The sequence below is a fragment of the Bos grunniens genome, chromosome 22 (genome assembly GCF_055505025.1).
Source record: "Bos grunniens cultivar Pamir isolate PY7600 chromosome 22, Bosgru_T2T1.0, whole genome shotgun sequence".
NCBI lineage: Eukaryota > Metazoa > Chordata > Mammalia > Artiodactyla > Bovidae > Bos > Bos grunniens.
The window spans coordinates 32,899,921-32,926,669 of record NC_141186.1 but is presented as its reverse complement, the minus strand read 5'-3'; the positions used below and the strand labels follow the sequence as shown (position 1 = coordinate 32,926,669).

General features: G+C 41.7%; 1 protein-coding gene across 14 annotated transcripts in view; it reads right to left on the bottom strand.

Moving 5' to 3' along the window:
* Positions 1–25,766, bottom strand: part of EOGT (EGF domain specific O-linked N-acetylglucosamine transferase) — a 42,528-nt gene extending 16,762 nt beyond the window's left edge. For 4 of the 14 annotated variants that reach the window (XR_015151312.1, XR_015151309.1, XR_015151305.1 and 1 more), the window contains exons 1-9: positions 24,807–25,766; positions 23,173–23,228; positions 21,088–21,311; positions 19,562–19,662; positions 18,849–18,957; positions 14,662–14,756; positions 14,213–14,317; positions 9,241–9,347; positions 5,298–5,401 (exon numbers count right to left, since the gene is read on the bottom strand). Coding sequence is in view for 6 of the 14 variants with exons in the window: in XM_086366891.1 (XP_086223017.1) it covers positions 5,298–5,401; positions 9,241–9,347; positions 14,213–14,317; positions 14,662–14,756; positions 18,849–18,957; positions 19,562–19,662; positions 21,088–21,297 (831 nt within the window). In the remaining 8 variants the exon portion in view is untranslated. Of the gene's footprint in view, positions 1–5,297; positions 5,402–9,240; positions 9,348–14,212; positions 14,318–14,661; positions 14,757–18,848; positions 18,958–19,561; positions 19,663–21,087; positions 21,312–23,172; positions 23,295–23,619 lie in introns of all 14 variants that reach the window. The other 10 variants (XR_015151311.1, XR_015151308.1, XM_086366897.1 and 7 more) reach the window with 8 other exon arrangements.
* Positions 25,767–26,749: the final 983 nt, after the last annotated feature.

The window sequence follows — 26,749 nt, the reverse complement described above, 5'->3', positions numbered from 1 at the left end:
ATGCAGATGTACAGGCAGGACTGGTAGGCACAGCGGGGGAAGGAGAGGGTAGGACAAATTGAAGAAGGAGCACTGACATATATTATGCACTATCATATGTAAAACATTACCTAGTGGGAAGCTGCTATATAACACAGGGAGCCTAGCCTGGCACTCTGTGATGACTGAGATGGGTGGGATGTCAGGGAGACGGAGGCTCAAGAGGGAGAGGACACACACACACACAGTTATTACTGATTCATGTTAACGTATGGCAGAGACCACCACAACATTGTAAAGCAATTATCCTCCAAGGAAAAAAAAATCTGAGAGTAAGAAAATGCTCTGAAAGTTTTAACATTAAAAATATAATGTTAAAAAAAAATATAATGTTAGTAACTCTAGGAAATGATCTCCCTGTTGATTAATGAGTAATATTTGATAATTCCCTTTGACATTAATCAGAGTAATGGCAATAGTATCTTGCATACTTCCTACATCCCAGGCACTGTTTTAAGAACTTGACATTATTAACACATTAAACCACTGCACTAACTTCATGAGTGAGGAAATACCATTATCCCTATTTCACAGATGAGGAAACTGAGACAAAGTTAAAGTAATCTACCTCAACTGTAGAGCTGCTGGGTTTACAGGGCTGGGATTAAATCCAGTCTATTTGGTTCCAAACTCCATACGTGTAACCTGTATATGGCAGAACTAATTCTTTCTGGACACTTACCAAATGCATTTCATTTTTGAAAAGTAGAAGTTAATTACTACTCCATCAGCTGAAGGAAGTAGATCAATTTATATAAAAATGGTAGAATTTAGATGGAAAAACTCAGCCAAAAGAAATAGGAAATACACACTGTAGGGTTACATTCAAGGTCTCCAGCTGGTTACACATGATATTCATTATGTCCATGTCTTTTTATCTTTACAGCATTCTTTTTATTTCAGATTTTGAAAATTTTATATTGCACATATTAGAGTCATTTCAAAGGTATTGAGAACTGTTAGATGTGAAGATAAAAAAATAAAAATTCTTTGCTTCAGTGGGTCTCCAGTGCTGTTCTAATAAAGGCCCTTCTCAACACCATCAAAAATTACATGTTCCTGTTTTGGTTCAATAATAAATAAAGGGTAATTAAAGAAGTGATTCTAGGCAGTTTCCTGAGATAAAATACTTGTGATGAAATAAGATGAAATAAGTAAAATTTAATAATAAAATACGGTGATCCTGACTGGTCCCTTTTCAGAGATGGCATGTGTTATTCAGTAGTAACACCTCGAAAAGCTTCTTTTTCCACATCCCTCAAATTCAAATGATTTGCCACAGAGGAAGGAGGGACTTTTCCAGTCTTATGTTGAAGAATATTTGTACAGTCTTAAGATGACATAAAATTTCCTCCTGTGTATATCTCAAATGTAAGACAATCTATGACTTAGAAATTCCCCTTTTAAGAATCTGCCCTTCAGAAATTCTAGGATGACTGTGTAAAGATACATGTATATGAAAAAGATGTTCAGGACAGAATTTCTGTAAAAAGCAAAGAACTGGAAACAAATTAAATGTGTTCAGAGTAGGGGCAGAGGGAAATACATGCACTAAGGCATTTCTGGTGGCTCAGGCAGTAAGAATCCACCCACAATGCGGGAGATCCAGGTTCGATCCCTGGGTTGGGAAGATCTCCCCTGGAGGAGGGCATGGCAACCCACTTCAGTATTCTTACCTGGAGAATCCCATGGACAGGGGAGCCTGGTGGGCTACAATCCATGGGGTCGAAGAGTCAAGACTCGACTGAGTGATTTCACATTATATATATATGCTGCTGCTGCTGCTGCTGCTAAGTCGCTTCAGTCATGTCCGACTCTGTGTGACCCCATAGACAGCCTCTTACGAGGCTCCCCTGTCCCTGGGATTCTCCAGGCAAGAACACTGGAGTGGGTTGCCATTTCCTTCTCCAATGCATGAAAGTGAAAAGTGGAAGTGAAGTCGCTCAGTCGTGTCCGACTCTTAGTGACCCCATGGACTGCAGCCCACCAGGCTCCTCCGTCCATGGGATTTTCCAGGCAAGAGGACTGGAGTGGGGTGCCATTGCCTTCTCCATTATATATATATATACATCCTAATGTAAGTCCTTGTATAAGTGTTGTATAAAGATGTGTTTACATTTATTAAAATAAAGTCTTGCAATGGATTCTCACATATGCTAACCACAATTAACCTTCAAAGGAAATGGAATTCGAGGAGACAAAGGAAACTTAAAAAAAAAAACAAAACTTTATATATTTCTGGGTTCACTGAACTCATTATAACTTGGTCTTAGTTGTATAATTAAAAATAGTAATAATAAAGCTCTAGTACACTTCTCAGCACAAGGAAAGGTGGAAAGCCTGCAGTAAGCCCCCTGGTGCTCCTTGTATAAGAGCAATCCTGCCAGAAATGCGTCTGCAGGAGTGACCTGGGTGCGTGGCTCCAGGTCAGCAGTTACACTGCCAAGCTCTGTGCAGGTGAGACGGGCAACCTCAGACGCTTCCTTGTGGGGAGAGTCTGTAAACTGATCTGAAGTGCAGATCACCACCAGCTCCCAACTCCTCCTCAGGGCACATAGCTCGTCCAGGGCCACAAAGACTGATTCCAGAACAACACCATCCACCGCAGCGGGGTTCAACTCATGTCAGCCTAGGGTGGCAGAGCTGCTTCCCTCAAGGCCTTCCCAGCAAGAGAGAACCAGGTGGCAGCCACAGGACACCTCACCACCACTCCCAACCTCCCTACAGGTCTCTGGGGGCCTCCAGCAAAAGAGAACCAGGTGGCAGCCACGGGACACCTCATCCCACCCACATCCTCCCTACAGGCTTCTGGGGGTCTCGATTCTGACACAACCTGGTACTTGCCTGTCCTGAGACCCTGACTGAGCCACGAGCAAAGGCCTCTCTGACCAAGAAAACAGGTTCTAAATGGATCACAGAGAGGAGCAGAGGAAGGAGGTCACATCAGGGCGGCCAACTTGCTAGACTAAATGCACTCTATGAGTACAGGGCAGTCGAGGTCAGGCTGCACGAACATCATGTGTCCCATTAACTGAGTAACTGGGGAGCCCCAAGGTGGCCACGCACTTTATTCTCCACCCCAGCAGGCGTAGAGAAGGGGAGAGGCTGTAGACGCTGGCTCAGTTTAGTTTACTCCACTAGAGGAAGACACAGAAAAGCATGCAACGAGATACAAGGAAGCTTCTGGAAAACTTTCCGTCAACTTAACAAGATCTTCAGGGAAGTACAGGGAGACGAGGAAGCACTGTGGTTGCAAGGCACAGGTCTGGGGACGACTGCTTAGATAGGAACCCTGACTCCACCCCTTACCAACTGTGTTGTCTTAGAAATACTACCACCTCAGCTTCCTCATCTCTAAAATAAACAAATAAAAACCCTGGCCCACGAGAGTTGTGAGCATTATGAGAACATCAGATGCAAATGAAAAATAAAAAAACCACAACAACCCTAAGTTAATCATTCAGAGCTACAGGGAGTCTGTGCATGGGACCTAGAAACCACAATCATATACAAAAAGAGGAAACAAAGGGACAGCAGATCCCTTTGCTCAGAAAAACATTTCTAAGAAATAGAACTGTGTGGCAGCAAAACTGAAACACAAGAGGGAAGTGAAAACACATACAAAAAAGGAAAGCAAAAAGTGACCATTAAGTTGCTGAAAATGTTAGAAACAGTTCTCATCAGGCTTGAAATCAAACTATAGGGCTAGGGAGCCGTGATGATGAAACCTCTCATCACAGCTCTGCTACCAGCCCCCTATCAGCAAAGAAAGTGTTAGCAAAACAGTTCCCCTTCTGCAAGACAACCTGACCTCAGTTCACAGTGCAGCTCTGCCCTCTGGAACTGGACAGCATGCCTCCACCGTGTGCTAGGGGCCATGGCTTGTGATTCTAAGACACCTGACGGGTACACTGAGTGTGGAGGGGACAGAGCTCAAGGACTCCTGTAACTGGCTTGCCTCTCAGGATCCTGGTGGTGTGGCCAATGCAGTTGTTTCAGAAGATCCTGGCCCTGGGGGACCTGTACCTGTGCCAGGGGGAATCACATCTCCCTGCACCTGACCTGTGCTGTACAGGCTGCAAGGAGTCCTGAGAAGCAGTGCCTAATGCTGCCCTGCCAGCAAGCTGTATTTCCCCTGAACCATCCTTCTCAACAGACTTGGGGTAAGAGGGGGGCCTGTGAGCGTCCTGAGCATTGGAGTGTCTGGGTGAACCTGAGGTGACTTCTCGGTGGGTGTTGCCACTTCCCAGGTTAGGCAGCCTCTCGCATGCACACTATATACCATGTGTTCTCCAGCCCACTGTCACAGTTACCATTCAGAGCACATGTGCTGTGGATCAGGCGCTGGGACTGTTTGCACATGATATGCTTTATCCTCAAAACGACACTGAGGTAGATACTGTAATTCTCCCACTTTATAGGTGAGAGTACCAGGCAACTTTGGGATGACCTTGCCCAGTGGAAGGGCCAGCTATAGGAAAAAAAACAAGTGATAGGCAGGCAAAGAAAGAGAAGAGGGAAGAAAAGATGCACTAAAAACAAGCCCAGAGCAGCTGTGATTCAACACGTGTAGCTACATGCAGGCCTAACACTCAGATACATGCAGCGCAACCTGGCATGCAGCAGGAAGCAACAGGGAAGGTGCAGTGAAGCAAAACAGATGCCGATCACCAGAGGCCAGCCTGTGAACAGAGGCAGGCTCTCCCCACCCAAGGACCACAATGTAATGAACGATGATCTTTTATGCTCGTCTCAGAGGCACTCTGAGCTCGACCTCCTCAAAGCATGGCAAGCAAGCTTCTACAACCTCATTCTAAACTTCAAAAACATGTGCATCTTCCCATATGTATTGAGATTGTGGTTCACTCACTCAGTCATGTCTGACTCTTTTGTGACCTTAAGGACTGTAGCCCGCCAGGATCCTCTGTCTATGGGATTCTCCAGGCAAGAATACTGGAGTGGGCTGTCATTCCCTCCTCCAGGGGATCTTCCTGACCCAGGGATCAAACCCACATCTGCATTAGAAGGCAGATTCTTTATCACTGACCCACCAGGGACGCCCAGCCATATGTATACCTACAACGTAAATTCATCCACACAGACGCATTCACACCATCTGCACATGCATGAATATGTGTGTGTACATGTGTAAATGTAAGTGTGTGCATCTTAGAAAATTCTATTACATAAGATCAGAGTCAAACTGGTACTGAGCAAGGTAAAGACAGCACTGAAGCAGAAAGCCAGTGCTTACTTACCGTGTCCCACATCACAACATACACGTCTGTGCTAAAGGAATTGTTAACGTGCTGGGTGATGTAAAGATTGATGAAATCACAGAAGTGGTGATACATGTTAACACCTAGGATTGAAAGAAAAAAAGAAATTCATGTCCATTAACCCCCAAAAAAATGATTACACAATTTTTATTCTACCCAATCTACTTACAGTATGGTAGACTTTTAGCTGAAATGAATCAGTGGAAAATTAACAATTTTCTAAACATAAAATGATCATACACAAGTTGTCCTCAGTTGACTGATTATGCTCAAACATTCATTTTCAAATCAATCATGTGAAATTAGGAATGCCTTTTCCTTGCTGCTGCTGCTAAGTCACTTCAGTCGTGTCCGACTCAATGTGACCCCATAGGCGGCAGCCCACCAGGCTCCCCCGTCCCTGGGATTCTCCAGGCAAGAACACTGGAGTGGGTTGCCATTTCCTTCTCCAATGCATGAAAGTGAAAAAATAAAGTGAAGTCACTCAGTCGTGTCCGACTCCTAGCGACCCCATGGACTGCAGCCCACCAGGCCCCTCTGTCCATGGGATTTTCCAGGCAAGAGTACTGGAGTGGGGTGCCATTGCCTTCTCCAGCCTTTTCCTTACATACTAAGAAATATATGATGATTAAGTTCCCAGAAAAAGTAACAGAAGCTTATTTAAATCAACATGAGAACTATAGAGCCATTAAGACTAATCACTATTTTTATGGTCTTTTATTTTTAAAAAATTTTTTAGATCAATCGACACCTGCTCATGATGGTACTGGCAATGATGGCAACTATTAACATTTTGGTATTTTTCATTCCTGTCTCTTTTTCTCCTTTTAATCACTACTTATAATATTGCTTCTTGGGAAAACAGTAACCAGTTATCATTTAAAGAGCTGAAATCTCATGTCCTAATTAAAAGTGTAAGAACTCTGGACTCAGAAGAAGAAGTTGAATTATGAGCAACATTCTCAGGTAAGTCTGTAAATTCCAAAGCTTCAGCTTCTCTACTGGAAATAGGAAGTCAATATACTTAGATGCCAGCTTTTAGGTAACATACTTGAAAGAGACAGCCCAGTGCCTGGCACGAGGGAAAACTTCAACCAGCTGGAGCGTGCTGGGTCCAAGAGGAAAGGGGAGGGTGGTGCTGCTCTTTGTAAGTTCCTAATTCTGCCATTCATAAGAAACAAATGTATAAATCTAAATGGGGTGAAATCCCAAGAACTGACACCTTAAAGGAAATGTCAGTTAAAACATAAACAGAGACTTTCAAAAGCAGAAATCATAAAGTATTCTGACTTCCTTCCTAGCAAATAATAACACTGTGTGCCAGAAACTAAGAGGAAAAAGGACTCCATTTATAAAAGTCAGGTCATTACACTGTACACCTTCAACATAAACAGTGCTGGATGTCAATTATATCTCAACAAAGGAAAAGGAAAAGAAAAAAAAATTACTCCCTTCTTTTTAGACCAGTATCTTAGACGAATGTTTGGAAGGACTTTTTTATTTTCACCCAGAAAAAGCCTGCCAAAGAGCACACTGTCGAATAAACAAGAAAAATGATGTTTTATGACAAGCCGTCTCCTTTTCCCAGATTAGCACACAGCCTGCATTAGCTTCTCATGAATTGTTCAGCAACTTCATAGCACTTACTGAGGGAGGCCGAATGCACAAAACAGCAATTAGTGCCAGGAGGATTTATAAAAGAGGGAGAAAACATAGGCTCTGTCCTCAAGAAACAGGCCCCACTTGAGTATTATTCTGTGGAATGCTCATTTTCTCAAGGTAAGGGTTAATATGGGGGCATCCCTGGTGGCTCAGTGGTAAAAAGAATCTACCTGCCAATCCAGGAGTCATGGGTTCGATCCCTGATCTGGGAAGATCCCACACGCCGCGGAGCAACTAAGCCTGGGCTCTAGAGACCATAAGCCACAAGTCCTAAAGCATTTCACCCCTCCTCCTCGTTCCCCCTCTCCCCACTGCACTACCCTAGAGTCTGTGCTCCACAACAAAAGAAATCACCACCAATGAGAAGCCTGGGCACGGCCACTACACAGTAGTCCCCACTTGCCACAACTAGAGAAAAGCCCATGCAGCGACAAAGAGCCAGCACAGTCAAAAATAAATAAATAAAATAATATACATTATTTTTTTAAAAAAGAGCAAAAACTGATGTATGTTTATGAGATTTGCTCACCTGTTTTTTTTTTTTTAAAAAAGAAGAGTTTATATGAGAAGGAATGTGGGCTGATGGCATTAAGTTGGAAGAAAAAGGCAGACTTATAAACACAGGAAAGAAAGGATGCAGATCTACCCTAGCCTATTATTCCAACTTTATATCCTTTATTGCATAAGTAGCTACATAAATTCAACCATTTGCACATGTTCAACCCTTCCTCAGACAGATCAGTGTTTTCTTTGCTCCATTTTAATCTGCGTATTTTAAAAATGTGTTGGGACCTTGAACACAACATTTTTACCTGCTCGCATTTCTAAAATCTGTCTGATTTCTGAACCTCAGGCTTTGTCATATAAGAATTACGACTTCAGGAGGTGGAGCACATTAAAAATATGATCAATAAATTAGAGGAATTCTGAAATATTCGTGACAGGGGGCTCTCTATATTTCATCCTAAGCCCAGCCTCTCATGAATTTGAATGTGGTGTGGCACAGAAATCTCCATTTCTTGTAATAAGAAGGATAATCAGATACAATTTGTGTTTCTTCTCTCCAGGGCAGCAAGTTCACAAAGCAAAAGCTGTGCTTGCATGTAGAGAATTAGAAGTTTTAACTGTAAACAGGACAATAATTTTAACTTTTTTTTTTTTTTTCAAGAATATATGCCAGGGCTAACTTCCAAAAGAATTTCAGGTTAGCTTCAGTCATGGAGACAGTATCAGAAAGTCCACCTGAAGAGGCCATGGGCCTTCCTTTCCCACCTACACTGCATACAGGGCTCTTAATTTTTAAAAAGTTCTATTGAAGCACCAGCTAAATCAAGGGGTTAGAGAAGCCACATGGGGTAAATTTAGTTGCAAAAGGGGTACCCAGGCTTTCTCCACTCATCTTTCAATTTTCAGAGTTATTTGACAATGATGTGAAAGTTTCTTCTAGCACACCAGAACATAAAACAGTCGGAAGTTCAAATTAGTTCACTTTTTCAAGAGAAGAAAGCAAAAAGTAAATCTACCGTTCAATGTCACATTGCTACCGTTGTTCAGTCGCTAAGTCATGTGTGACACTTGGCAACCCCACGGACTGCAGCATGCCAGGCTTCCTCGTTCTTCACTATCTCCTGGAGTTTGCTCAAACTCATGTCCATTGAGTTGGTGATGCCATCCAACCACCTCATCCTCTGTCATCCCCTTCTTCTCTTGCCCTCAATCTTTCCCAGCCTCAGGGTCTTTTCCAATGAGTCAGTTCTTCACAAAGTATTGGAGCTTCAACTTCAGCATCAGTCCTTCAATGAATGTTCAAGGTTGATTTCCCTTAGGATTGACTGATTTGATTTCTTTACTGTCCAAGGGACTCTCAAGAGTCTTCTCCAGCTACTGCAATTCAAAAGCATCAATTCTTCAGCACTCAGCCTTCTTTATGGCCCAACTCTCACATCCGTAGATGACTACTGGAAAAACCACAGCTTTCACTCTATGGACTTTTGTCAGCAAAGTGATGTCTCTGCTTTTTAAAACACTGTCTAGGTTTGTCATAGCTCGTCTTCCAAGAAGCAAGTGTTTTTTTAATTTCGTGGCTGCAGTCACCATCTGCAGTGATTTTGGAGCCCAAGAAAATAAAATCTACAACTGTTTCCACTTTTCCCATGTATTTGCCATGAAGTGCTTCCCAAAGTTATAGGAACACATATATCAATAAAAAGGAACAAAGTCACATTAACCAATAAATAAAATAGACAAATTAACTTCTCACCTGCATCTAGTTTCATGAAGTAGGTTGGTTTTTCAATAACAATGTCACACTGAGCATCTTCTACAGGTCTGAAGTTGAGCTCAGTGTAGCTCTGTAGCTCCGCAAACCTGGAATTAAGAATCAGGAGATGCTTTCAAAGGGCTCTTCCTGGATCTCTTGTTGCAATACTGTAATTCAGGATCTGTTCATTAGGTGAGTTTTATTTCCAGAAAATACTCATAAACACATGTGAAACTTCTCAAACTTACTAATACTTATGCAGCTTGATATCAATTTTAATGTTGAGACAAGAAACAAAAATGATTTTAAATTTCAGTCTAATGTGCAAGAGCAACTAGGAACATTTCTGACAAAGAAGAAGTTTCCACAGAGAGTTGGCAAAAAAAAATCTACCAGTAAAGTGGAAAGATTCAGAAAGGCTGCTTGCAGTCTGGCAAGGCTCAGAAGGAACACTGACCCAGAGAACCTTTTTGGATTCTGAGAAAGACAGCGTTCCAAGACTTACCAAGTACCTTGGGAAAAACTGCAGACAACTACATTTACCAGAATAAAGAAAACTCTATTTCTCGGAAAACCACTTCTGAAGCCACTTGGTACAATTTTCTTCCATACAAAAGAAGACAATCACAAGTTAACCTACAGATCATTTGTAAACTTTTTATCTTTGAGACTATATGTGACGTAAGACAAGTATCAAAGAGATCCTTTTAAAACACACATAACGCTAAAATATTTATTCCAGTGGTTTCAAAAATATGTCCACAAATTCTTTAATACTCCTCCCTTCCAGAGGTGGAGATGAATCCCCTGCCTTGGAGGGTGAGCTGACTTAGTAATTCACTTGTAATGAACAGAATATGGCATAAGTGACGGTGGTCACTTTCGGTGTGACCATTAGGGTATAAATATAAAGACTGAAGTCTCCGTTTTGGGCCATGCTTACACGTGCTCTCTCTCAGACAACGTGATCTGGGGGAAGTCGGCTGCCAGGCTGTCGGCAGCCTCAGGGAGAGGCCCATATGGTAAAGAAATGACACCACTAGCCAACAAGCAGAGAAGAAAACCTAAAGATAACAGTTACATGAGTGAGTTTAGGAAACAGATTCTACAGGCCCAGCTATGCCTGTACCACACAGCTAAGCTACCCCCAAATCCTGGCTGTCAGAAACTGTGTGTGATAAAAAATGTTCAGTGTTTTAAGCTGCTAAATGTTTGAGTAAGTTATGATACAGCAATAAATAATTAACATAAATATACCCTAGGGAACTATCATGATATCAAAAGATACTAGGAAACAAATATCAAATATTTGATTTTGGATCTTAGATATCAAAGTATACTAGGAATAGAAACGCCCACTAGAAAATAGAAAAGCCTACTCCAAAAGTCTCTTACATGAAGTAAGATCTTGCACTGCAAACTCTAATATGCCACATAAATCTGTGAAAAACAGTTTTCCTGAACAGTTTGCTTTGCATGAACATTTGACATAAAAAATGAACACTCAAAAAAAAAAAAAGAACACTCTTTGAGATAAATCTTAACAATTTTTTTTTTGGATCTCTTTTTAAAGCAAAGGAAATAAAAGCAAAAATAAATATATAGGACCTAAGTAAACTCAAATGCTATTGCACAGCAAAGGAAACCCTCAATGACATGGTAAGACAACCTAAAGAACGGGAGAACATATTTACAAATGATATGACTGATAAGAGGTTAATATCTAAAATATATCAACAGTTCATACAACTCAACATCAAAAAACCAAGCAAGTCAATTAAAAAATGGGCAGAAGACCTGAATAGAAATTTCTTCTAAAGACAACATACCAATAGCCAACATGAAAAGATGATCAACATCACTAATGAAAACATGATCAACATCACTAATCATCCAGGAAACGCAAATCAAAATCGCATCTGTCAGAATGGTTATCACCAAAAAGAACACAAATAGCAAATACTGGTAAGGATGTGGAGAAAAGGGAAACTTCATTCACTGTTGGTGGGAATGTAAATTGGCGCAGCCACTGTGTAAAACAATATGGAGCTTTCTCAAAAAAATAAAAATAGAGCTACCATATGACCCATGAATTCCACTCCTGGGTATATATCTGAAAAAAATGAAAACACTAATTTGAAAAGATACCTGCACCCCAATGTTCACAGCAATGTTATTCACAATTGCCAGGATATGGAAGCAACCTATGTGTCCATCAAAGGATGAATGGATAATGAAGATCATATACATATGGAATGGAATACTAGATGTGACAGTTGATCCATAAAGAAGGCTGAGCACTGAAAAGTGAAAGTGAAAGTCGCTCAGTCACAGTCACATCCAACTCTTTGTAACCCCATAGACTATACAGTCCATGGGATTCTCCAGGCCAGAATACTGGAGTGGGTAGCCTTTCCCTTCTCCAGGGGATCTTCCCAACCCAGGGACTGAATCCAGGTCTCCCGCATTGCAGGCGGATTCTTTACCAGCTGAGCCACCAGGGAAGCCCAAGAATACTGGAGTGGATAACCTATCCCTTCTCCAGAGGATCTTCCCAGACTAGGAAATGAACTGGGGTCTCCTGCATTGCAGGAAAATTGTATACCAACTGAGCTATCAGGGAAGCACTGAAGAATAGATGCTTTCAAATTGTGGTGCTGGAGAAGACTCTTGAGACTCCCTTGGACAGCAAGGAGATCCAACCAGTCAATCCTAAAGGAAATCAACACTGACTACTCATTGGAAGGATTGCTGCTGAAGCTGAAACTCCAATATTCTGGCCACCTGACGCGAAGAGCTGACTCACTGGAAAAGACCCTGATGCTGAGAAAGACAAGAGACAAAAGGAAAAGGGAGTGGCAGAGGATAAGATGGTTAGACAGCATCACTGACTCAATGGACATGAATCTGAGCAAACTCTGGGAGATAACAGAGAACAGGGGAGCTGGGCATGCCACAGTCCACAGGGTTGCAAAGAGTCAGACATGACTTAGCAACTGAACAACAGTAACAGCAAATAATGGAATACTACTCAGCCATAAAAAACATTTAACAACATGGATAGACTTGGAGGGTACTATGATTAGCAAAACAACTCAGAGAAAGACAAACACTGTACGATATCACTTATACGTAGGATCTAAAAAATAAAACAAACTAGTGACTATAATAAAAAAGACTCACAGATACAAAAAACAAATTAATGGTTACAACTGGGAGAGGGAAGTGGGGAGGCACAAGACAGAAGTAGGGGATGAAGAGGTACAAACAGATACAAAAAAGTTATAAGGAAGTATTATTGTACAACCCAGGGAATACAGCCAATATTTTATAATAACTAAGTATTGAGTATAACCTTTAAAAAACGTGAATCCCTATGTTATATATCAGAAACTTATATAATATTGTATATCAACTGTATCTCACCAAAAAGAAAGAAAATGAACATTATGAGTGTCCTGTATGACTATAAAGGGAAGCATGACAGTTTCTAGGATGAACAGTTTCTTTAGTGACTGTGACAGTGGTTACATTTATCTAAACATATGATATAAATTTTACTGAGCTCTATATCCAAAAAAATAAAGAATGCATGGAAGTACTAATAATATTCAAATGTGTTTATTTAATAACATTGTACCACATATACACAATGCAATATTACTTAACTATTTAAAAAAATGCATTTGAATCAGTTTAATGAGGTGGATGAAACTGGAGCCTATTATACAGAGTGAAGTAAGTCAGAAAGAAAAACACTAATACAGTATATTAACGCATATATATGAAATTTAGAAAGATGGTAACGATGACCCTGTATGTGAGACAGCAAAAGAAACGCAGAGATAAAGAACAGACTTTTGGACTCTGTGGGAGAAGGCAAGGGTGGGATGATTTGAGAGAATAGCACTGAAACATGTATATTATCATATGTGAAACAGATCGCCAGTCCAGGTTCAATGCATGAGACAGGGTGCTCGGGGCTGGTGCACTGGGATGACCCTGAGGGATGGGATGGGGAGGGAGGTGGGAGGGGGGGTTCAGGATGGGGGACACATGTACACCCATGGCGGATTCATGTCAATGTATGGCAAAACCACTACAGTACTGTAAATTAATTAGCCTCCAATTAAAATAAATTTTACAATTTAGAAAAATAAAAAAATAACATTGTACCAATGTCAATTTCCTGCTTTGGATTACTGTGCTATGCTTATTTAAGATGTTATCATTAGAGGAAGCTGGGGTAAGGGTACAATGGAAATTCCTTGTACTATTTTTAAACTTCTTATGCTACTTTTGAATTATCCTTAAATGTCTATGACTCTAAAGTTATCTTAAACTAATAAGTTTTTAAAGTGCCCCACCTCTCTAATTTCCAGAGAAGTAAGTGTCTTGATAGACCTAGTTTAATATTCAAAAAATTTGAAATCAAAATGTGTTCTTCAATCTATCTAAAGTTCAAAAAGCTTATGAAAGGTGCTTAAAATCAGGGTAGTGTTTATCTTTGGAAAGGAGGATGGGGTTTGCTTTTGGGAGAGAGCCTGGGTAGATGATGGTCTAATTCTGACCCAGGTAAGAGTTACTCAAGTGGGCTTACTTTTTGAAAATCCAAACTCTACATTTTTCTATATGGTTGGTATCTGCTTTAATAAGTGTGTATTTTTAAAAATGTATTCCTCTAAACACATGCAGCAATTATGAGGAGCTAAAAAAATTCATTTTTGAACGTTTTTGTTAGCTAACAGTAAATACTGTATCACTTCCTAATATTTTATGAACACATACTTAAGTCAAATACAACTGATGACTCACTCTGGAGCCACCACTCCCCAGCAGCTCAGACCAAATTACCCACAAATGGAGTAACATTTTCCATTTGGAGTCCCCACCAAAATTCGTAAGCATCAAAAATAAAGACAAATACTTCAGAAACATATTCCCTGCCCCCGCCCCCCCCCAAAAATCTTACCAAGACTGCAGAGGGCTTTTGCGCTGACCTTGAGACATCAACGAACGAATGTCAAGTTTACAGTATCCTCCAATTTCCCCACTCTGAACAAAATCTTCCTTGAATCTAGTGGATAACAAAAAATTGAATTTGGAATTCTTTTTCATGACTCAGGCACACAAGTTATAACTAAAGTGGTCTACCAATTTCTAAAATCAATTTTTCATTAGAAGTTAACTCTTGTAATAGAACATTTCAAATTTCTACAAAAAGTAGCAAAATCGTATCTAATGTAGCCATCACATAGCTTCATAATGATCAACTCATTATGACAGGTGTGGGTCATTCATTTCCCTCTCTCATTCTTGAACCTCATCACCATATTATTAGGAAGCAAATCCAAGGCATATTCCTGGACCTGCAAATATTTCAAGATTTTCCTTAGATTTTAACATCCACCACTGAAGTACCTGTCATGGTTTCTCTTAATGTTTCTTAAATCAAGGTAGATATTGGTGGCTCTGCAGTACTGAAGGTAACGGGAACACACCAGACTTGAGTCATTCTGAAATAAGGTGGAGAAACAAGAAAAAGATAACTGTGAGCATTAACACTTCAAAGACACACCCAAACTTGCTAGACATCAATCTAACAGCATGTAGCCTTCAGGTTCCAACCACACACTGTGATGAGTACTTCCCAATGACACTTCTGTTTAAGAATTTTCCTCCCTGGGAGGCATTGCCCAAGCATACTTTTGCCAACTTGCACACTTTTAGGTTACTACAAAGAACTCCCAAATGTTCTATTTCTATAATCTTCAAATTTTAAAGAGCCCAGAGTTGTATTTATGGTTCAATTTATCTTCATGAGAAAAAAAAAAAAAGGGCACTCACAACCCTCACAGCTGTGGGAAAAAGCATTTTCAAAGACGAGCCAAAGGAAACAAGGAAGAAGGCACATGCCACAGACCTTAAAATGCTAGGCAGGAAGGGTAGTTTGTCAAATATGACTTACTTTCAGCAAGCCTTTCCCCAGTAGTTTAGCAGTAAAGAATCTGCCTGCAGTGTAAGAGATGCAGGAGATGTAAGTTCAGTCCCTGGGTCAGGAAGGTCCTTTGGAGGAGGGCATGGCAACCCACTCCAGTATTCTTCCCAGGAAAATCCCATGGACAGAGGAGCCTGGCAGGCTACAGTCCATGGGGTTGCAAAGAGTCAGACACAAATGAAGTGACTGAGTATGCATGCAGGCAAAGGAGTTTAAAAGTCAACCATAGAGCCTGTTTCTACTTCTACCAACTGTGTTGACAGAGGGATAGCTTCAAAAATTTTTATCTGCTCTGGGTTGTAGTGCGAGATTTAAACACCACTTTGTTGCTTTTCCCATAACTCCCAATTGACCCTTAATGGCAATTAACCTTGACCGGCATGGTGTTTTAGAATCTAGAGTTGGTAAGGGGTCACACCCTGATAGCAAAAAACCTATCAAAGCAGATCTTTGTGAGGAAAGCATTTTGCAAATCACCTTGGAAAATGTGTGCAACATGGGGTTGAGGCTATTTCCTGCCCTTTTGCGCATGAACAGCTAGACCCGAGCAAAACTATAAAGTACTGACTGTTAAAGACACCTTGTAGCAGTGCAGGTTAATACCTTGCCTGAATCTTCTGGTTCAGGCACCTTGCTAGAATCACTTGAAGTTCTATCATGTGACACCATTCCAAAGCACTACAGAGCATATATTCACTTTTGGAATGCAAGTGATTTAAATATTTTTTGGTTTCTTAGATTGCCTGGAGATAACAGAGACTCCTAAGATGTCAGAGGCTTGGGCAGAGTTCAGGAACATTCAGTTCAGTTCAGTTGCTCAGTCATGTCCGACTCTTTGCGACCCCATGAATCGCACCAAGCCAGGCCTCCCTGTCCATCATCAACTCCCGGAGTTCACCCAAACTCATGTGCCTCAAGTCGGTGATGCCATCCAGCCATCTCATCCTCTGTCGTCCCCTCTCCTCCTGCCCCCAATCCCAATCAGGGTCTTTTCCAATGAGACAACTCTTCGCATGAGGTGGCCAGAGTATTGGAGTTTCAGCCTCAGCATCAGTCCTTCCAAAGAACACCCAGGACTGGTCTCCTTTAGGATGGACTGGTTGGATCTCCTTGCAGTCCAAGGGACTCACAAGTCTTCTCCAGCATCACAGTTCAAAAGCATCAATTCTTCGGCACTCAGCCTTCTTCACAGTCCAACTCTCACATCCATACATGACCACAGGAAAAACCATAGCCTTGACTAGATGGACCTTTGTTGGCAAAGTAACGTCTCTGCTTTTGAATTGCTATCTAGGTTGGTCATAACTTTTCTTCCAAAGAGTGCATCTTTTAATTACATGGCTGCAATCACCATCTGCAGTGATTTTGGAGCCCCAAAAAATGAAGTCTGACACTGTTTCCACTGTTTCCCCATCTATTTGCCATGAAGCGATAGGACCAGATGCCATGATCTTCGTTTTCTGAATGTTGAGCTTTAAGCCAACTTTTTCACTCTCCTCTTTCACTTTCATCAAGAGGCTTTTGAGTTCCTCTTCACTTTCTGCCATAAGGGTGGTGTCATCTGCATATCTGAGGTTATTGATATTTCTCCCAGTAATCTTAATTCCAGCTTGTGCTTCTTCCAGCCCAGCGTTTCTCATGATGTACTCTGCATAGAAGTTAAATAAGCAGGGTGACAATATACAGCCTTGATGTACTTCTCTTCCTATTTGGAACCAATCTGCTGTTCCATGTCCAGTTCTAACTGTTGCTTCCTGACCTGTATATAGGTTTCTCAAGAGGCAGGTCAGATGGTCTGGTATTCCCATCTCGTGAAGAATTTTCCAGTTTATTGTGATCTACACAGTCAAAGGCTTTGGCATAGTCAATAAAGCAGAAATAAAGCAGTTCCAGATGTTTTTCTGGAACTCTCTTGCTTTTTCCATGATCCAGCGGATGTTGGCAATTTGATCTCTGGTTCCTCTGCCTTTCCTAAAACCAGCTTGAACATCTGGAGGTTCGCAGTTCACGTATTGCTGAAGCCTGGCTTGGAGAATTTTGAGCATTACTTTACTAGCGTATGAGATGAGTGCAATCGTGCGGTAGTTTAAGCATTCTTTGGCATTGTCTTTCTTTGGGACTGGAATGAAAACTGACCTTTTCCAGTCCTGTGGCCACTGCTGAGTTTTCCACATTTGCTGGCATATTGAGTGTAGCACTATCACAGCATCATCTTTCAGGATTTGAAATAGCTCAACTGGAATTCCATCACCTCCACTAGCTTTGTTCGTAGTGATGCTTTCTAAGGCCCACTTGACTTCACATCCCAGGATGTCTGGCTCTAGGTGAGGGGTGGACCTTAATCCTAAGTGCTTATGATTCTCTGGGGCTTTAAAAAACTATCACTGAGCCCTTTGCTGTGAGCCTGGCCCTGCATGGAGCATTTTTCAATGCAGAATCTCATTTCAGCTTTACTACAAGCTGTAACACAGGAATGGCTTTAAAGCAGAAGAAGCTGAACACGGAAAAGTTTGGGTGCCCTTTGCACAGATCAAGATTTGAACCCCGTAGTCCATTCTTCTCCTTATTACCCCAAACTGCCTCCTGACAATGTGTTTATCACTGAGTGCAATGGGGTATGAGTGAAAGCACAAGAAAAACATCTGCATTTTAATTCTAGAAAGACTGAAGGCAAAAGGCGAAGGGAGCAGCAGAAAACGATTAAATAGCATCACTGACTCAATGGAGATGAACTGATGACATGAACTCTAGGAGATAGTGAAAGATAGGGAAGCCTCATGTGGCCTGGTGCAGTCCTTGGGGTCACAAAGAGTTGCATGCAACTTAACGACTGAACAACAACAGCAGCAGAATTGTAAAAGACCACACTTAGTAGCTGTGTGGTCTTCGACAGGTTGCTTAACATTTCTGAGGACTCAGCTTTCCTCTCTAGTCCAACAGTACCAATAATACCTGCCCTGCCTATCTGTTATACTGTTTGTGAGAATCAAACCATATAACATACTGAAAAGTTTTTTGCAAAATGTAAAGTGCCAAAAAATATAGAACAGCATGGTGGGAGTGTATCACCTGTCCCAAACTACGAGCAAGGAAATTTATAAAGATGTAATTCATCAACTTACCTTCTTTAGTGTATGTTGGGGGGAATAATTAATTCTAAAACTATTTAAATATTTGACCTACCTCAAAATATGACCATCTGATAATATGTGTGTGAAAACAAGGACATGGCTTCCAACTAGGTTTTGGAAGTCAAAAAAAACTTTAAGCCAATAATAGTGAGAGTGAGGGTTTCCTCTCATAATGCCCTCTATCTGGTATTTATATTACAATCTAACCACTACGAGTGCAGGGAATTAAAAGGTACAAAGTATTATGTATAAAACAAGCTAAAAGGATATACTGTATAACACAAAGAATATAACCAATATTTGGCAATAACCATAAATGGAGTATAACCTTTAAAAGTGTGAATCTGAATCACTGTATTGTATATCTGTAACTTACACAATATTATACATCAACTGTACCTCAATAAATAAATGAATAAATAGATACCACAGGTATTTTTAAATAAACATCTTCACTTATGAAGGGGTTGAACATCCACCTTTTCCTTCGGTTGGCAGAGCACATGGAGCTCCTCCAGACGCTCTGCGGCGTATCCAAAGTCGGCTTGCTTCCAGAATATTTCCTGGGCTGATTCAAGAGTGTCCGTCCTGTTTGCAAACAAAATAATTCTGTGATATTCAACTTTTTACTTTTTTTGGACCTTAAATTTTCTAAATGTTACATTGCTAGAAGTCAGTCATTATTTTCTTAACTATAATAATTTTAAAAATCTACCCCTCACTACATGAGGTTACCAAAATAAGTTATTTATAGACTTACTCCCTGATAATAAACATACACAATGGAAATGGATGTATTCAGGATCATTTGGAACTGAAGACAATGAACTGTTAATTACTGCATTTTCTTTGCCCCATTAACCCTGCCTGTATTGGAAATACTGATTATACTTAACTCTCTTCTCCAAAACCAAAGTCAGCCATCCATCTCTTTTCTTTGCATATAGTGAGGAAAAGTATTTTCTGTGAACCATACTGTTTTATCCCTCTGGCAGAGGAAATGAGAGATATTCCTGTCCCAGGGGGAGACAGTCAAGATAAGTGAAATTACTCATGAATGTGTAAGCAAATTAATATCTAAAGGAATTATGATCTAATACCAAAAGAGTCTAGCTGGGAATTGATGTTTCAGCATACACTGCAGAGAAAGGAGGTAAGTATAGGGCAGGAGGGAGTCCATCCAGTAACTTACCATCCCATATCCACATAGGTGCAAACAGGGTAACCAAATCTGAACTCTGGTCTGCAGGATTTCTCATAACCCCAGCAGTATTTCAAATTTTCTAAGTATTTCTGGAACATAAGAGGTGTGTGTTGAGACTGGTCTACCTTCTGACATTCAGAGAGGACTCGTAGATTTTTTTTTCCATAAAAAAAAAAAAACCTTTCTAGAACTTTCACTTTTACATTTTATAATACATACTCATGAAAGAGAAATAAGTAAATTCTAAGAAAAACAGTCTTGAGATTCTTAACAGCAATTATCTTTAGTCCCCAATCCCTCCCCTACCAGGTCTGTTTTCCAACCAAAAGTCTGGGTTTTAGCTAGACTACCACAGATCATTTGAATTGGGATTTTTTTTTTTAATTAACATTTTTTATTGAAGTATAGTTGAAATTTACAATGTGTTAATTACTGTTCTGTAGCAAACTGATTCAGTTATATATATATATATACACATACACATTCTTTTCTTAAATCTTCTTTTGCATTATGGTTTATCATAGGATACCAAATACAGTTCCCTGTGCTATACAGTAGGACCTCGTTGTGTATCCATTCTGTATAGAAAAGTTTATATCTGCTAACCCCAAGCTCCCACTTCATCCCTCCCCGAACCCCTTGGCTGAACTGAAACTTCCTGAAGTAGCTTAATGAAGTCAAGTGAGTAAACTGATTCTAAAATCAGTCCCAAGAGAGTCATAAAAAATGGAATTTCTATCACCAAAAGGATCACAACTAAACTGAATGGATCAGCAGCTTTATTGATTGATCAAGACCAGCAGAGATCTGGGAATACTCTGGGAATATCTGGGAATAGCTCTGTAGCCCTTGGGGGACACACAACTGCTGTGGGCCAGGAAGCTCAGAAGGTTGTTCTGTGAGGCCCCTGGGGGCAGTGCCAGCTGGCTTCCCAGCCCGGCCTGTCCACGTGCTTCCTGTGCCAGCACCATGGGAAAGGAGACGGCTCACAATGCCCCGCTTTGATCTCTGAGGCCTCGGGAGATGTCTGAATGGCTCCAATTTGAAACCTTTCCAACAACTCTAAAACAGAAGGAAGGCCACAGTAACAGTCTTAATTATGGAGAGACAGAGATGTAGGTGTTATTACCAAAATGAAGTGCTGAGGGATCCTCTTAAGTGCAATTTAAGAAAGAAATGTGAGATTACTCAGTTACTTTTAACTACATATTCTTTTCTGTATCAAACCTAATCTATTTCATTTACAGACTAGACAAACCATACAGACTGCCTATTTCTTTTACTAGTGATTTAGATTTGTAATCTCACCCTTGTGAGTAGGACATACTTCTAAGCAAAGTTGAGTCATTAAGAAGCATGAGATGAAATACAAACATCGACTGAAATACAAACATCGACTGACCCACAGTTACAACCAGGAGTCTACCTGCAGATTCAAGTTATGATGGGGGAACTAGTAAACCAGCCTCAATTGCAACCTTTTAAAAATATGCAAGAGGAGAAATAAGATTTACCTTATAAGGACAATGTGAGTCTTTCCTGCAGACTGTGGCAATATGCCTGTTATTGTGCAAAAAGAAGGGAATATGCTCTTCCGGCAGGCGGAGGCTGGCATAGTTGAACAGAGGGGTGGCTGAAATGCCATCGGCCTGGGGAGGAGCCTTGTCTTGGCCACTCAGGGGGACCTCAGGAAGCAATGCTCCAAAGAAAAGCAGCATGAACATAGCAACCTCCAAACCTAAAGATCAAATTGATAACATCCTCATTAAGACAGAGCCTTCAAAGTCAAAGGGGTTAAGGGTTAAGTACAATTATAACTAACTTCACTACTTTACTGAATAATGTTCTTTTACTCAATACTGATTGTTGTAGGCCAGGCACTGGGTCAGGAGCTAGGGATAGGGTGGTCAATAAAACAGGAAAGACCCCTGCTTTCATGGAACTTGGAAGCTAGTGCAGTAGATATAAAATAAGCAACCAAATAAACAACTTCAGATAATGACAAGGGCTGTGAATCAAATAAACCAAGGGCCAGCCATTTTTTCTGGAAAAAGCCAGGCAGCAAATATTTTTGGCTTTATAGGTCAGATAGTGTCTGCACCCATCAGGAAAGCAGCCATAGTTATGCTAGGAAAGGCGGGCTGTGTTCTAATAAAATTTTATTTACAAAGATGGGAGGAGGACCTTGACAGGACCCTGTTTGCTGATGCCTGAGTAAGTCAGGTAATATGATAGACAACACAGTTCGCTAGTTAAGCATGCAGACTTTGAAGCTAGGCCACCTAGGTTTGAATGTGGCTGCAGCTTTCTAAGAAGAATGACCTTCAGCAAGTTATTTAACCTTGCTGTGTCTAGGTTTTTCCATCTGTTAAATGGAAATCAGAATAACCCTTTCTCATAGGACTCCCGAGAGGTAAATATTGGCAACATGTCTAGATATACCTGGCATGTTAAATGCTATGTTAAGTGTTTCTTAAATAAAAGTTTAAAACTACACGGAATGGGGCGGAGTTGCTAAGTAACATTTAAGCTGAGATCTACATGATGCAGATCCAGGAAAACATACCAGGAAGAAAGAAGAAAGGAAGTACAATGGGTCTGAGCAAGTGTGTACCTGCTGGGTTAAAACTAACAATCACTGAAGTATGTGAGAATACGCTGCATGCCAGGTACTCTGCTAAGTACAAGGAGGCAGCAGGGAATGGGCAGCTGAACAGTAAACTCCTAAGCCCTTGTGAAGCTTTTCTTTCACTGGGTGTAAGAACAATGATATTAAGAACTAAGACTAAGAAAACTCTAAGAGTGAAATCCAGACAGTCTGCCTCAGAGCTGTACCCTTAAATTCTCTCCATCCGGCTTTAGCATTGAGAAAAGAGATAATGGTCATGAACCTTCCTGCATTTCTAACTCATCCCAGAAAGATTAAATCTCTTAAATCAGATTTTTTTGTGTGTGTATTTCCAGATAATAAACATGCCATTTGGGGTTCATTTTAGTGATTTATTTGCTCTAGTTTTTCAAAGTGGTCTCCCCACCAGATGATAAAGCTCTAGTACATATTAGTTGCTTCCCAGCAGGGTCTGCTGTCACTGAAGCATACTGGAAAAATCCAAAGTTCAAAATCAGCTTTCAATGAATATGGCTGATGGAGATGGGGCCTTTAGAAACAGACCGCTATGTTCAATCACGTCTCAAGTTCCAAGAGTAAGCAATCATAACTGAACAGTTGGAATGCCAAGAAGAAATCCTTTTCCCCTCTGCAGTAAATATAATTGTTCTTTTCAGTTCAGTTCAGTTCAGTTCACTCAGTCGTGCTGCTACTGCTGCTAAGTTGCTTCAGTCATGTCCGACTCTGTGCGACCCCATAGACGGCAGCCCACCAGGCTCCCCTGTCCCTGGGATTCTCCAGGCAAGAACACTGGAGTGGGTATGAATTGCTTTAGGTATCCCTAAAGAGTATCTTATTATTTGTAATAAAGGTCACCTGAATCAATATTTTTAATTGAGACTTTTACCCAACTGTGAGTTCGTAACAATTTCACAAAATTTAAAATACACATTAATAGTAACAGTGACTCTAATTATAATGAAACATTTACCTCTTTAATCCTCAGAACCACCCAGAAGTTGCTGTGATGTTTCAGGTATCTAAAATCTGTCAGAAATGAAACACATTACCTTAAAAAACATATCAAAGAAGACTTCTGCATCCCCGGTGATACTGTGAATTAAAAGAAATATTAAGAGAGAAGGTAATAAGATAACCTGTAAGCAGACGGTCTGGCATTTAGTGAGATAAGCCATAACCAGAAGGCCTGGCTTATAAAACCTTTCTCTGCCTTAACAAATAAAAGCTACTAAAAGTGAGGTAGCAGGTACAATCCTCAACACAGTAACTTAACAGAAGAGATGCTAAGAGTGAGCAGGAAGGAGATGACCCACTTCATACCGGCACCAACTGGTACAGGCCAACAGGACACTCAACAGATAAAACATTCCCAAGAGCAAGCAATCCAACTGGTTCTCACCACAGTAATCCGACTCACCGAATGAAATTGCTCCCTGCCTTCAGATTCAACAGGCAGAATGGCCAGTCTCTCCCAGAAATAGGTCATTCTTATGACCAAGTCGACCTTTGGTTAGCCAAGTCCATTGTCCTCTACTGAGCTCTAGCCATAACTAAACTCAGGGATCCGTAAACGATTTTTCCGCCAAAGGAAAAATCTAAAGGTTCACATCAGAAACCTGGCTTTTGCTGAGGGCACGTAACCACTTGCATAAACTAGCAGGAGTGGCTGTTGTGCATGAAAGCACAACCCCAGGGCCTGACACAGCCTTTCCGGGGTTGAGTCCTCTTGCAGGAAGAGCCCCTGAGGGACAGGCGGGCACACTTCAGGAGATGGACGCTTTAGCAGCTGAGCTACTTTTTCCTTCTGCGCAAAGCTGCTGGTTCCCCCCACCTCTCTATGGGGATACCATGACTGGATTTCCACTGGCCTAAGAAAGGGGAAGGGAAAGGGAGAAAGCTTGAAAGAGAATGAGAAGTGAAACTCCGACAGTGACAAGGAACACAGTGGGTGAGATGGGTCAACATTCTGACAGAGGTTGGAAAGTTTACAGAAGCCAGTGGACAGGTGAAAAGTTAAACGCATGTGAGACCCACAAGGACTCCTAAAACGGCTCGCCCCAACTAGCACTAGTTTTACGAGGCAGGAGGTTGGAAAGGGCCTGAGATGGCCAGGTGAGGTCCATCAGCGGTCCGCTACAACGTCTGAGCCAAGGCGGCGGGGTCGGTGGCGAGCGCCCTTCCGCAGCCATGATGCCGCGCTGGGGTTCGGGGCGCAGAGATTCCCGGGGACCGCCCGCCCCCCAACGCCGCACACTGCACCCTCCCACCCCAGACCTCAACACGCCCGGGAGGGGCCTGGAAGGAGGCTCCGTCCCGGCCTGGGAAACCCGGCATGCTTCCCCGCGCCCGGCGGTCTCGGGGCCCCGCGCGCCGCGGCAGGCACCGTGAAGGGGGCCGAGCCCTCGGTAAAGGGAGGATCAGGTCGGCTTCCCCACGTCCTCCTTCTCGGCCCTCGGGCGATGGAAGGCGCAGGCGGACCCGTGGAGAAGCGCCAGCCCGCCGGGAACCCGCGCGGGGAGCAGGCAGAAGCGCCCACCGCGCGCCCGGGCGAGGCAGAGGGCGGGGGGCGGGTGAAGATTCCGCGGACCGCGGGGCGAGTCCCACCTGGAGCCTGGGAAGCGGGGGCTGCGGAGGCGGAGGCGGCGGCGGCGGCGGCGGCGGCGGCGGCGGCTCGGACTGAGGGAGTCGTCATAACCGGCGACTGTAGCTCACCGGAAACCTCCGGCGCCGGAGCCGGGCCAGGGGGCGCCCGGGAGCTGCCGGGACACCTAGGCCGGCCTGCGCCGGGAGCCGGTCCCCGCCCCGCATGGGGTCCTTGGGGCCGGAGCCGGGACCACGCGCGCACGACCTCACGAGGAGTCAAGGGGCGTGGTCCGCGGTTTCCTGCGTTTCCCACCAGGACGAGAACCTCTGTGCTGCGACCCCGGCCATAGCGCCAGGGGAGGGTCAGGACTTTAAGATACTGGACTGTCCTCCTTGAGAGGTAGCGAAAAGGCGCTTAAGGGACACTGCGACCGGTTGCATAGAAAACCGGACTCCTTCCCTTCTTCCTTCCCGTTGCACTGAGGTGGAGGGTTACTGTATCCTTATTTAGGGTACACGTTGTCGCCCTCACGTTCATTCTCCGAGCCTCGTAGTTGGCCGCACTTTCTGGTGGTAAGAATTCTTCGAAGCCTTGTACATTAAATAGTAGTCCTCTTATCTTTCTTAGTGACTATCAGAAAACTCATCAGCTCAAATGTCACTTTGTGGAGTTTGACTTTTATCCTTTTATTGTAGTTATTTAAATTGCAATGGTTTATCTTACCATACTTATTTGAACGCCCATCTCCCCACATTTTTACTCTTGGCACTCTAGGTCCATATAGTATACTGTGTAGTGTAGAGCACAGTCAAGTTGAGCATTGATTACTGCTTCATCTTGAACTGATCAAAGCTGATGTCATCAGAATATATTTATGCTCAGACACAAAGTCACCGGTTTTAAGTACTATGATCATCAGAAAACACAACGGATTGTTTCTAAATCTTTACATACTTTTCAAATAATCGTTTTAGATACTGCTCGGAGAACTGTTACAAGTTCCATTATAACCTGCCAAATGAGCCACATTATCTGGATTTCTTTTTTTCAAGTAATCGCAATGCAGAAACATGGTGTTATTCTAAAGCAATTTACAGTACTAACTCATTTACTCTTCATGTAAGATTTTGCCTCTAAAGGAACTACTGTTCTATTATAATTTCATACTTTGCCCACCCCTTACTAATAAGGACAGTAGACATAAAAAAGTGCTTTCTCAGGTTACTTGCCACCAACCTATTTTGTCACATACAGGAAATACAACTTTTCTGTTAGTTGATTCAAAAAGAACATACAAGCTAGTTTGCCTCTAAGTGATATGCAATAAAGATATATAGAGAGATATATAGATATATAAGAACACATGAGAACAATGTATGAGAAAGGCTTCTAAAAATAGTCTTATTACAAGAGCAGACCGGCCAATCCAACTGTTGCCAGGTGCACATAGTGCTATTTTAAATGGCTAAAAATTAAGTTGTGGTCATTCAGACTCAGAGAAGACAAAATGTAAGGGGGCTTTAAGAACAAGAGGTTGAGTTCTATCATACAGTAACAACCATTCTTAACATAGAAATTTCCCTCCCAAAATATCAATGTTAAAGTTTAGTTTTAAATGATAAACTCAAATGTCTATTAATAGTAGACTGATAAATAAACTATAATACACCCATACAATGCAGAGCTAGGCAGGTGTAAAAAAGGACTGAAAAATACCACTGTACACTGCAGGATATATTAAGTGGGAAAAGCACAGTAGAAAAACAATGTGCAATATGCTATCACTGAGGAAAGGCAACATATATGTATTTATGTATATAAATTATTTACAAATAGAATAACATTAAAATGATTACCTATAGGAAGAAGGAATATAGGTATAGGGAACAAAGAAGATAAGTTCTCCGAATATACATTGTATAGATGTGATTTAGAATCAGTAAACATTTTACATTATAAAACA